Consider the following 13521-nt stretch of genomic DNA (forward strand, 5'->3'; position numbering starts at 1 on the left):
GAACTAATACTTTCATTCTCACTCAGGCCCCTCGAGGAAGTTCGCTGATCATTGTAAATTTTTATTTTTTCTTGTACACTCCTCACCCTTGCGTGCTGTGTTGGATTTTGTGTACCCTTCCTTTTAAGTCTCCTGTTTATCATTGTAATGTTCTATTGTGTAACACTTTTCTCTTGTAACGTAACTGGTTCTATTTAACAGCGCTCTGACACCTTCGGGTAATGTCCGCGCTTTATAAAAATGCACTAAATAAATAAGTAAATAAGGCGGTACTAACAAGCCTATCAGCGAATCAGAAGCCAGCGTTCACCAAGGACAATGACAAATATGTGCGGAGCTTCAAGTCTATACTTCAATACAGCATCCCTCGCAAAGCAGGCTCGACCTAAAAAATAACAAACAAAAAATGTAAGGCGGTTAGTACTGGCAGCGTCATAGCGCTTCTTTCTTAGCATTAAGCAATGTTACACGTTTAAAAAACATTCGGGAGACCTGGTGACTTTGCCAAATTGTATCTATCTATAAGCCTATACTTTATGCATCTTTCTTCAGTGTCCTTGTCCTGTCCCTTTTCGCCATGCTCATAAAGGTCTCGCGCATGAAGCCGTTCCTCTCCAAGTACAGTGGGTTGTTTCGAAGTATTCGGGCACCCAATCAAGACAGTTGTAGTTCGAAAGGAACCCGCCTCTTTATACACTCGACCAATCACTAACGGCGCCACCCAGTTCCATTCACAAAATACATGGTTGCACAGGCCGCGCGGTAAGTGCTGCGGGTGATCGTTTACAACAGAGCCGGCGGCGGCACATCGAAAGAATTGGAAGCGCTCACGCTTACGGAGGCCATGGGCGAGAGCGAGAAGCTGAATATAGACTCCATCATTCAAAGGCTGCTTGAGGGTGCGGACCATTGAGAGATTGGGGGGGACTCTTGGGTGTGTTTGAAGGAGGAGGCAGTGGGATGGGTTACAGATACCGTGGCCAGGTTACGAAGGGTTAGAGCATATCGGTTCGGTGTGGGCGGAATTAAAAGCCACGGATCAGGGAGGTGAAGTGTGTAGTCTGTGAAATGTCCCTAGTACGCTAATAGAGCGAGGGTGTGAATGAGCACGGGGTGCATCGTCAGTACTGCATGGTGGAAGGGCTGTACACGGGTTTTGCATTTGTGTCTAGGGCCTGTGGATGTTTGGACTCGACAGTGCCATCTGGTACCAGCAAAGCTGCAGGGTTCATTCCTCCTTTGCATGTAACCCGCTTCTTTTTGCTGACTTAAAGCGCCGGCGCTTCCTGGGTTTCTTTTTTCACGTGTTAATACGATGGCCAAATGTGGAAGGCTGTGGTGGCAACGTGGGGCTTTCTCTGCACTGCTTGCCCCCACTAAAGGTGGCTCATTAGACTGTCTATCTGATGTCATTCTCTTTCCGTACAGCGAAAGGATGCCGTCCAGGGAAGAATGTGCAGTTGGCGGAGACCGAGATCCGGGGGTTGTGTCTGAAATCCCGCGAGATTTTCTTGAGCCAGACCATCCTCCTGGAGCTGGAGGCGCCTTTGAAAATATGTGGTGAGGCCTAGGGGTACCAGCTGCTTCTCAGTGTCTGCCTTTATTTATGTTCCATGTTTTCATTGCACGCCGTTTATTTTTTTTATGCGTTTTTATATAGCGCGGACTTTACCCGAAGGTGTCAGAGCGCTTCACAATAGGAGAAAATTACAAGTGAGCATGTTACTAGAGCAAAGGTTACGTTACATGAGGCAATAGTGACAATTGTGCAAGTATCAAGAGCAAAACAAATGCAAGAGGTAGCAAACGATACGTTACAAAAGGAAAAAGTGACGTGTGCATGTTACAAAAGCATATAAAGTACAAGTAGAGGTATAATACTGCAATAGATGGCAGACACTTAAAACACAAAAACATACGTTACGTTACATAGGGCAATGGTGGCAGTTGTGCATGTATCAAAAGCAAACAAAATACAAGAGGTAGCAAACGATACGTTACAAAAGGAAAGGTGACATGTGGGCATATTACCAAAGAGTACAAAGTACAAGTAGAGGTATAATACTGCACTAAATGGCAGACATTCAAGACACAAGAACACACTGGGAAGGCACTTCTATAGGCATGGAGAACAGAATTTCCTATAATGGAAGGACTTCCTTCAGATAATAGAGAGGGCGTGAATTAAATTTGGAAGTGTCTTTGAAGGAGGAGAACTTTGAGGTCAGTTTTGAAGGCCTGGGAAGAGGTGGTGGTCCGGAGCTGAGGCGGAAGTGAGTTCCAGATTCTCACCGCGTTGCCTGAAAAGGATTGGGCCATTGATCTTTCCTTCTTGAAAGTGGGAGGTTCAAGCAATACATCTTCTGCATTACGTGATGGGTCTAGAGCCTCCAGAGAGTTTCAGTTTATTCGCCAGGTAGCGAGGGGAGGAGGAGTGCAAGGCTTTGTGGGTGATACAGGCAGTCTTGTAGATAGATCTTACCTCGATGGGAAGCCAATGGAGGGTGGATAAAATGGGTGTGATGTGATCGCTTCTTTTGGCCCCATATATGAAACAAGCTGCTGAATGGAGAACAGACTTAAGGGGGGACAGGTGGGATTTGGGGAGGCCAGTAAGAAGAGAATTGCAGTAGTCCAATCTGGATAGAACCAGCGATTGGACCAGGGTTTTAAGGTCTTGCTCCGGGAAGAAGCGACGAATCCCCCAAAGAAGGCGCAGTTGGTATCGAGCAGACTTTGCAATGGAATTGATGTGGGAGAGTAGATTGAGTTTTTTGTCGAGTATGACACCAAGGGATTTTGCGCTGTCGACAATGATGGGTTTATTGTTAAGTAGATTCATCTGATCCATCCATGATTGAACCGGGGGAGGAGAAAGTGAAGAGGAGGAATTCAGTTTTGGAGGGATTCAGAATCAGTTGATGAGTTAACATCCAGTTTTGAATGGAGTCGAGAGTAGAGCTTAGGATGGAGAGATCGTGAGTGGAGGCCACCTTATGGTAGATTTGAGTGTCGTCCGCATAGAGATGATAGTGGATCCCGCATTTACTAAGGAGATTTCCCAATGGTTCTAAATGGAGATTGAACAATGTGGGTGCAAGTATAGAGCCTTGAGGAACACCTTGACCGACCGCCAAAGGAGATGAAAGACTGTTTGCTATTTTGATAATTTGGGATCTATCAGAGAGGAAGGAGGGAAACCATTTAAGCACCGTGCCCTCCATGCCCATTCTCTGTTGATGAGTTATAAGGAGAGTGTTGTGATTGACAGTGTCAAAGGCTGCAGAAAGGTCAAGGAGAATTAGAAGACAAGACTCCCCCAAATCGAGTATCCGCAGCGTGTCATCAATCACTTGCAGCAGGGCTGTTTCAGTGCTGCAGTTTTGAATCAAGCCGGACTGGAAATTGTCAAGAAGATCATTGTCCTTTATAATTCGAGAGAGTTGTTTCGCTACGCATCTTTCAGTGATTTTGGTAAGAAAAGGTAGGTTAGTGATGGGGCGGAAGTTGTTGAGGTCGTTCGCATCAGCTGTGGGTTTTTTAAGCAGAGGGGTGACCTGCCCAGTTATGAAGGAAACAGGAAGGGAGCTTTGACAGAGGGAGAGGTTGACCAGAGTGGTCCAATAGGAAAGAGAATGGGTATAGAAGTCAATGGCACTAGGGATGGGGTCAAGAGAATGGTTGGAGGGCTTTGTTTCGAGGATGCATTTGAGGAGGGCATCTTCAGAGATGGGGTCAAAGTTCTGCCAAATGGTTAAGGATTTGCGCTCCTCTGTAGGGGTAGTATGAATGACCTGATCCACAAGTGATTTCACTTTTTCGTCAAATAATATAGCAAATTCCGCTGCTTTCTTCGTAGAATCCTCTAACTTGGAGGCTGGGGGAGAGCAGTTTGGGTTCTTGATGAGATTGAATAGTTTTTTGGGTCTATTTTTGGCTGAGTCGAGGAGGGATCTGAAGTGCGACGCTTTTCCAAGGAAGATGTGCTTGTGGTACTTGAATCTTGCTGAACGAAGCGTGGCCAAATTATCGGTGGAGGGCGCTTGTCTCCATTGTTTCACATGGACTCTTAGGTACTTCCTTTCTTCATAGAGGGATTTGTTGAACCAAGGTGCTGAGGAAGTAGGCCTTTTCTTTTTGCTTTGGAGAGGAGCGACATTATTGATTTGGACTGCAAGGACTGTGAGGCATTGGGAGGTGAGTTCGTTAACATCTAGGTTCATGTCTAGCCTTGGAAGTGATAGCAAAGCTGAATCACAGAGGGTACCGAGGTCAATATTTTTAGTGTCGCGGAACCAGGAAGTAGCCCTCTTAGGTTGGCCGAGAGTTAGAGTGTGATAGATGAAGAGAGAATGGGATGAGGAGGTGGTCAGACCAGTCTACATGAATAGGGGTAGCGATAGTCAGCAAGCCTCCTTTAGAAATAACAATGTCTAGGATTGAGCCCTTAGAGTGTGTTGTTTCTGTGCAGTGTTGGATAAGATCGTTTGCAGAGAGGAATGTGGCCAGCAAATTCGCAGAGTCTTGAGGCGAGCCCTAGTGGACATTGAAGTCACCCACGAAGATCTGATTGTCACTTTGCGAGTATTGGTCGCTGATGAAGTCAGTGAATTCCTCCATAAACGAAGGGCCACCACCAGGCAGGCGGTAAATGGCATGGAATCTGAGGGGCGAGCGGTAGTGCAATTGAAGCTCAAGAGATAGGCATTCAAAAGTGCAGAAGGAGCTGTTAGGAAAAGCCTTAAGTTGAAGGGAGTTTCTAAAGATGACTGCAACACCTCCCCCAACTTTGTCAATTCTGTCATTTCTAAATATAGAATAGCCTGTGGGTAATAGGAGATCAAACATAGAGTGAGAGGTATCGTTGAACCAGGTCTCTGTGAGGAAAAGCATGTCAATATTGTGAAGGATGATGTTATCGGAGATTTCAAGTTTGTGTTTTATTGCAGATCTGCAGTTGAGGAGCAGACAGCGCAGCTCTGTCAAGACTGTTTTGGTGACGGGGGCACTTTGGCTATGAGGGGTGATGGGGATATTGTACTTATACGAGGGTGCTCGGGAGGGTTTAGGTGGATGAGTGGTTCTGACAGAGGAGATGGTCGGAATAGTGTAGATAGTAGGGTTACTTGGAGATGAAAGTGGAAGAAGGGTGGCGTTTGAGGGCTTGTGTGAGTGCGATGTTGGCAGACTACAGGTTATGCTTGGCTATTATGGGGTGTGGGGGCGAGGTGCATCTCGTGGGAAGGTGAGTGTTTTCCAAAGGAATTGAGGTGTATGGAAAAGTGGAAATCTTGGAGCTTAAAAGTGAAATGGTAGCTTCAAGTTGGGAGATGGAGGTGATAAGAGAGCCTAGCTTATTTTCCAGAGAGAGTAGGGCAAAGCACGGCATGTTGGGTGGCTCGATGGAAACAGGAGGGGGTGCACTTGGGGGTGGAAAGCAGGGAGAGGTGGGGGAATGGTTTGCGCAGACTCTAGTCTTTAACCCTCTTTCTAGACTCTTCTTTGTTAGCATGTCTACTTTCTGAAGTTAGTTAATGCTGCTCCCGGTCTCCTCATCATTAAATTAAGAGTTTTCCCAGCTTGTTATCGCAATCTCTATCTAGAGCCGTTGTCATTTACCCTGGCTCCCTCTTACTTAAGTCTGTGTCCTGCTTTCTAGGAGACGTACACGGGCAGTACTATGACCTTCTGCGGCTCTTCGAGTATGGGGGATTCCCCCCCGAGAGTAACTACCTCTTTCTAGGTGACTACGTAGATCGTGGGAAGCAATCATTGGAGACCATCTGCCTCCTCCTGGCTTACAAGATTAAGTACCCAGAAAACTTCTTCCTGCTGCGTGGGAACCACGAGTGTGCCAGCATCAACCGCATTTATGGATTCTATGATGAATGTACGTGGAAGTATTGTGATGCGTGTAAAGTGGCAAGATGTTTCGGCGCACAAAATTAGCATTCCATACATCTACGACTTAGCACGATCAGAGTAATGAAGACACGTGTGTGTGTGTGTGTGTGTGTGTGTATATACATATATATTTCTGTTGAGGCCAAAGTGTGTGTGTGTCTGTGTGTGTGTGTCTGTGTGTGTGTGTACACGTGTGTGTGTGTGTGTACACAATTAGCATTCCATACATCTACGACTTAGCACGATCAGAGTAATGAAGACCCGTGTGTGTGTGTATATATATATATATATATATATTTCTGTTGAGGCCAAATTATGTCTCCCTCATGGAATAAGCCCTTGTGTGTGTATATATATTCCTGTTGAGGCCAAATTATGTCTGTCTCATGGAATAAGCTGAGTTTGTGGATAGAGGCTTTCTTATGTATTGGCATCATTAAATTATCCTTGCACGAGGACGGCATGGGTGTACTGGGAAAAGAGGTTAGGAATGTGTTGCACACGCAACGGGTAAGACTTTAGGCAAGCGAACCTGGTCTTTTGCTTTCCTAATATCTTATATTTCTCCCAGTCATTATCCATATCTAATGTAAAATCCTTGATCCAATCCTCTCAGGGTGTCTATAAATCAGGTAAATGATGGGTACAACTTTTCTCTACTGTATTACCAAATTTGCTGTATGCGTCAATGGGTAAATTGCACATCTTAGTTTGAATTCACTTCCCCCCTCTTTTCCATATTTGTGCCTGAAATTACACCATTTGGACTAAGACTGAAGGGAAATGCACAGTACGACGGGGTATTCAGAGAGACAACTAGAACTCACTGGTTGGCGGTGCAGGGTGACTGCATGGAGATATTATCCAGTGGATGGTCACTAGACTATTTTGGCTGGATCGAGCAATGATATCTCTGTGGGGGGGAATGTGAAAGCACTGGCCACTTTCTGAAAGAGCCTGTTAGCATAATCTGCCTTCTACTAAAGGCGGAAATGGGCAGTGAGTGGTGGACATACGGTGAGGTATCTGTCGGTCCACAGATTAGTAGAGAAATCCCCACCTTTGTGTAGCGCCCACTGTTCTCGACTGCACGTTAAGTTTGTCTGTTTCTCTGCTCTTTAGGTAAACGCCGTTATAACATCAAACTCTGGAAAACCTTCACTGACTGCTTCAACTGCTTGCCTGTTGCTGCAATTGTGGACGAGAAAATTTTCTGCTGCCATGGAGGTGAGCAATCGTGTCCTGGCTTCTTATAGTTTTCCTCAAAATAACAAACGCGTTTTATGTCGTTGATGCAGGGCATAAGCATGAATCAAATAATTAATATTATAATATCCACTTTTTTCGTTTAAGCAGTCTTAATCAAGTACAGTTGGGGTCCCTGCTATACACTCCTTTCGTTCTAGGGTACGTTATGGAATATAAGGACCCCATCGCCAAGTTAAAGCAGTGTTTCTAGTTTCCATCTGGACCAGATCTTTATTGCCTAAGCAGCCCCTCGCTTTACACACAGCCACCTCTTCTCCCACCATGGCACAGTGGTCCATTTTATTACCCTCTCCCAATCCCCACCCTTCCCGTTAGAAGGGGTGGGTGGGCATCTCTACTTCCTTGTGCTTTGAGATATCGTAGCCCAGTCCCTCTAGTGCTCATTCATTTGGTCCGGTCGAGGGGGAAGAAACGTGGCCCACTAAACCGTCTAAATATATATATATTCACTTAAAAAACCATAGGTTTCACACATGTTATAGTTAGCTGGACATTTCACTCATAAAAAACCAATGAAATTCCCCCGTTATAGTTACTGCAGGCAACTATAACTCACGTGACCGTAATCCTCTGCTGATGCTAATACTGTATTTAGACACTTATTTGCCCATGTCTTCTTCCATTAAATTTTAGCTATACATATATTACAAATATTTTTTTTTCATAAAGACACATATGTCATCAGCAGAGGATTACGGTCGCGTGAGTTATAGTTGACTACAGTAACTATAACGGGGGAATTTCATCGGTTTTTTATCAGTAAAATGTCCAGCTAACTATAACATGTGTGAAACCTATGGTTTTTTCAGTGAATTTGCAAGGTTTTTTAAATGCTAATTCCTAACTATAACGTGTGTGAAACCTATGGTTTTTTCAGTGAATTTGTACGTTTTTTTAAATGCTAAGTTTCTTTACGCCATTTGTGGCGTGCGCGTCCACTTAACGCAGTTCATTCCGTGCGCGCACGGTGCGCTTCGCGCACCGCGTGCCCACGTTACGCTAGATGGGCCATGAACGCACGATGCGCTTCGCGCACCGTGCGCACATGGAAGACATATGATGAGCATCCTTGTGACAGGTAAAATAGATGTTTTGTTTTGGTGGCATAAGCCATGCACAAATGGTGCCCTTCTGGCACCATTTGCACACGGGGTAGGGAGAATGTGGATATTTTTTTTTTTTATTATTATTTATTACCGTACGCGTACGGTAAGCGTAATCGGCGAAATTTTCGAAAAAATTAAAATTGCCTTTTTTCACTTGGGGGATCGTTGGGGACTCCCTCGACATGGCTAGGTGCTTGGGAGCTGTCTAAGCAGCCCCTTTACATGTTTTTGCACTTTGTTTTTCAACCCCCTGTCAGAGTGCGAGAGAGAAAATGGCGGCCGCCGCTTCCTGGTTTCGGCCGATTCGAATGTTTACTAAGATCTAACGGCCAATCAGAATCGCGCTCGCGCGAGTCACCGTACGCGTACGGTAAGCTGGCTCAGATATATATATTGATTTAAAGGCTATTTTCTCAGAATCTACTGAACAGATTTACACCAAACCTACAAAAGGCACTTCCTTGACCTGTAGACTACCTCTCTGCCAAATTTCAAGGAACTCTGTTCAGCCGTTCGGGCTGTAGCTGTGTCTAAAGGTCCTATGGAAAAATGCATGGGAAAAACGCGTTTTGGGACCCCCCTTTTATCTCAGCCCCCACTTGACGAATCCCCCCGAGACTTTCAGGGTAGGAGCGGAGCGTAGCGCCCCACCTATTTTGAAAAATTCGCGAGGATTCGTCGACCGGCGCCAAAGTTATTCAAAATAGAATGTTGCGGATTTCCTATGGAAACGTGGTCCTAACTATAACTACCTACTGGCGACCGCCAGTAGGTAATATATATATATATATCCAAATACCACTCCAAAGCGCTTCTCGGCACCATGAAAAGAGAGACGGACACCTTCTTCTTTGTTGGAAACTGCAGCCGCAGTAACGCATTTATTTAAATCATAGATTCAGTGCAAATGAAACGGGAAGACGCGTTTCGGCCAACTGTGTGGCCTTGCTCACAAGATTGCGTTGCAAGGAAGTGACGTATTTATACAAACCAGAAAAAAAGGGGAGGTAACATAGCTTTCATCGCTACTGGTTAATGTCTGTCTGCATAATCATAGACATAGAGAAAATACCTCACGTATCAAGAAGTGGTAATTAACTCATTACATAAATGGCAATGATAACTCCAATGCAAATTTCTGTGCTAATACATGCATAACATCTATGAATACAAGAGTAATTTATATATTGCTGCTATTATTGTGGTCGGAAGAACAAAATTGCAATTAGAGATTGAAAAAACTGTATGGCCTTAGCGTTCAATCTGGAAAAATTCATCCTAAGACAATGCTAGAAGGCTATCGCTGGGAATACATAACAGAACCTACAGCATTGCCAATTAACATTGTGTAGTTATATTTTTTCAATAGTATTACATTCAAGGTACAAATACTTGGAGGCAACAGCTTGTAATCCGAAACCACTGAATAAAAATAATCTATGTAATTCATTAGTAGCTCGCACAAAGCCAAATACAACGTGATTTATTATGTAATTGATGTTGTCTAGTTTGTGTGGTGCGATAAATGGAGAAACCCCAAAAGTATTAACCATTTAAAGTGCAAAGTGTTTAACGAAACCCTAAATAATAGATAGGGCATGTATCAATAAAATTCCCCTAACCTAGTTATGTAAACATCTTTTTGGTTTTTTTTGTTGGTAAATTGTGAGATAAAGTAAGTTGACTAATCTACAGCAAAAGAGCCCTAAAGGTTTGGTCACACTGATAAAGTCGTTTATATGTATATAGAAAAAACGGATAACATATGGGAAGCCAAGAGACCATTATATATATAATGTATATGTATTTTTAGCAAATATTGGGAAGTGACCGGGCATCCCCAGATGGATTGCAACAACTAACTTTCACATACATTTAGCTGATGGTGTCTGACGCACTCACTCAATCTGGTGGATTGGAAGTACACTCTATGTAAATATGTAAATTGTATTCATCTAAGGCGAGCAGACATGGCCATTAGTTTGGGAGCCATTTTTGCTTCGGTCCATTCCTCATCATCTAGGTCTGTTGTGTAAGGAATGGATTAGGGAAATTGATGATGTGACCTTTAAACCCTCAAGATAACCTTCCTCCCAATTTCTTCCATTGTTATTGTCGCCTTAAGGGATTGAAGCTTCGGGACTGCTTCAAGGCCTGCTATGTGGCACTCCAGAGCATGCCTCACTTAGAGGTATGGAAAGAACTCTTTCTGGAGAGAGAAGTTTGCTGCCACCTGCTCAAATCCCATTGATTTCGCTTTACCTTTAATAGTAGGACAGTCCGTTTTGAAGGCTTCTCACAAAATCGAAATCGCCTGTTGAAAACACTGAAGAAAGGTGCGTGATGTGGAGCCACCAGGCTTTCAGTCTCCACATCCCACCGCTCCACCTGTCTTTTAAAAAGTATCTTTATCACTGTGTGATTGGAAAGCTCTCCTACATAATGGTTTTGGTCTCTCCTGCTGGTACAAATGTGGTCATTGCAAGATGATTAATGATGTTCCCCCAAATAGTAACTGTACTGTTGGACCCTCCCATTCCGCTTGTCTGAGGTGTCCGCCATTCAATTCTTTCTTTATTCGGTTAAAAAAGAACCAAAAAAGATGCATAAGATCAATTAGAATCCATGACATTCAATACAGTACAGTGATATTAAATATATTATACAAATAAGTCATAAATAAGTCATAAAATATACAATCATATCGTAAAACAGATATATGAAATACAGCTTTATTTAGCACACAACCCTTAAGGCTGGCAACAGATAAGACTATCCAGTCTACAATACAAAACCATTGCGATCATAAAGTAAGACCTCTAATATTCCATGCAGTACAAAAACAGCTCCATCCCTTAAACTCGGTCTACAGAACAGAGCAACTGCCCCTAATTAAAAAATAAAAACGGAGCTCACAAGGACTAAAAGCTCCTAACCAAGTTAAGGCCAGCTCTCCAGAAGCTTGACTGTGGTACTTAAAAAAAAAAAAATGCCCCACATTCACGCAGGTGTGAACAACATTGTATATTAGGGGGTATAGCATAGCGGCATCACTTGTTTACATTTTAAATCCTTTAAAGGAGGTATTAAAAATCTTTTCCTTGGAAAAATAAACGAATAGAATAGTACAAAATACCGCGGTCTGGGCTGAGGTTTTATCACACTCACCAGGTCCAAGAGAGCCGTGAGCGTGCTGCAGAGAACTACTTAATTGTGCAAAAAGGTTCACTCTAAACCTTGTTAATAGCTGGTGATGATAGATATTGGTCGCCCATGTCAAATAAATCTCAGTTGATAATACAGGGGATCATCACGATGTTGGGCAGACTGTAGCGGTCTGGAACCGCCGTGCCGACCTCAGTATTAGGATGTGACAGCCCATAGGGTGGTTGGCAACATACACTTTACTATGGCAGCTACCGTAGTAAAATGGATGTTTGGTAACATCCCTGCACCGTGTGGCAGGCACCTCACAGTGCCTGCCACAGGATGCAGCTATGTTTTGGGGGGCACCATAGGTGCCCCCCAGGCCCCATAGCAGAGGGCCCGGTGGGAAGGGGGAATGGATAGGTGGCCCCAAAGTCCCTTCCACAGCCTTTCCATGTCGTAAAGGCTGTCTGAAACCAACATTGTAATCCAGACGTCGGAGCCGAGGCTGGCTCCACCGTCATTCATGGAATTACAATTCCTCTCCTCTTTCGGTGGGGTCTGTGAGCCCATCGGAAGAAGAGCGGAATCTCCCCTGCGGGTTTTCCTCCAACCGATGTCATTGTAATACGGCAGCAGGTATTTGTAATGGATTGCCTGCCCTGGTAGCAATAGTGCAAGGTAAATTATTTTTAACCCATTTATCATCAGCCTTGGCTATCCTATCTGAACCTAAAAGCAGATTCGGATGCCCCAATATAGTAAACTCTGACTTACTATATGCTAACCAATAAATCGCTCTTACATTATCCTGGGTAAGAAACTCCCAAATGATCTCTTTGTTCATGGTTGGCTCACTCTTGTACCACATGGATATCCACTGCAACAAGGATCTTAACGATGGTATCCGTGATGTATTTAAGGCCCAATTCCTCATTAACAGCATAGGTTGGTGTGCTTTGAGGGGGCGGCCAGTAAGTGCTTGACACACCTATTCTCCTCAACCTGAACGGCACTACAGCCCTGAAACTTCCAAATATCACTACAATAACGTGACAGACACACATTTGGCATTCTAAACTTGGAGAAGGGTCTTAATTGGTTTTCTGGCCAACCTAAAATCGAAACGACCTGGAGAAGCACACAAGCATTCATCTTTTTGAGGTTATCAGTGGACCCCGTGTGTTTCCATCATCAAGCAAAATGCCCAAGTAATAAAAGTGTGAACTTTAGTGTTCCTAGTTTTGTTACGAAAAAGGGCTTTCTGCTTGATGGGTTTAATCCCAGCGAACATTACAAAAGATTTAGTATTATTTATAGAAAGTTCTAAACTATCCATGAAATCAGGAAATAAATCAAGTAATTCATTTCCTATTGCTGTCCTTGACATAAGGACAGCATCATCTGGGTAAAGGAGAACTGGTAATGAAAGGGCACCTACATGGGGAAGAGCAAATTGTTTCTCCAAGAGCACCTCCTGTAAGCGATCAATTTAGATGGTAAATAAAGATGGAGCCAGGATACACCCCTGCTTTACTCCTCGAGTTATGGGAAAAGACTTCGTACAAGAGCCGTTCCACCCAAACCTCACAGACTCCGACATCTCCCTATGGATATCGCCCCAAAAAATACACCAGGCCTGGTCTACTCCTATGGACAAAATCATTGACCAAAGCTTGGAGCAATTCACCTGATCAAACGCTGAGGTAAGAGCCATAAAACTCAGACAATTGATGCCTTTTATTGCCACAGAGTACTCTGAGTTAATAAGTGCTGGTTCAGACTCTGATTGTCCATAAGCCTGGCCTGAACTGCAAGTTGGAGATGTTTTTCTCCTCAACCCAGAAAGACCGCCTTCCCAAGATCACCTGACCCAGGAACTTGACAGTTGCTTCTATCAAGAAAATGGGCCTGTAACATCTTGGATCGTCCCAGTCACCCTTTCTAAAGATTGACGCAATGATAGAAGGGGCTCATGAGCTAGGATGACCCAGTAACGCAGCAGCATTTAATACCTTGGATAAACAAGGGGGCCCAAATAGCTCTATCACTCCTGAAAAGATCTGTATGAACTCCATCAGGGCCCTGAGCCTTG

At 44.0% G+C, this 13521-nt stretch overlaps 1 protein-coding gene across 2 annotated transcripts in view; it reads left to right on the plus strand.

Annotated features, from left to right (window-relative positions):
• The first annotated feature begins 711 nt into the window (after positions 1-711).
• The window catches only part of LOC146812036 (serine/threonine-protein phosphatase PP1-gamma catalytic subunit B-like), an 84302-nt gene continuing 71492 nt past the window's right edge, over positions 712-13521 (plus strand). The window contains exons 1-4 of one of the 2 annotated variants that reach the window (XR_014966814.1): positions 712-899; positions 1429-1560; positions 5660-5890; positions 7027-7131. Coding sequence is in view for 1 of the 2 variants with exons in the window: in XM_085619004.1 (XP_085475130.1) it covers positions 845-899; positions 1429-1560; positions 5660-5890; positions 7027-7131 (523 nt within the window). In the remaining variant the exon portion in view is untranslated. The remainder of the gene's footprint in view (positions 900-1428; positions 1561-5659; positions 5891-7026; positions 7132-13521) is intronic. The other variant, XM_085619004.1, reaches the window with a different exon arrangement.

Source organism: Triturus cristatus, chromosome 7 (genome assembly GCF_964204655.1).
Source record: "Triturus cristatus chromosome 7, aTriCri1.1, whole genome shotgun sequence".
NCBI lineage: Eukaryota > Metazoa > Chordata > Amphibia > Caudata > Salamandridae > Triturus > Triturus cristatus.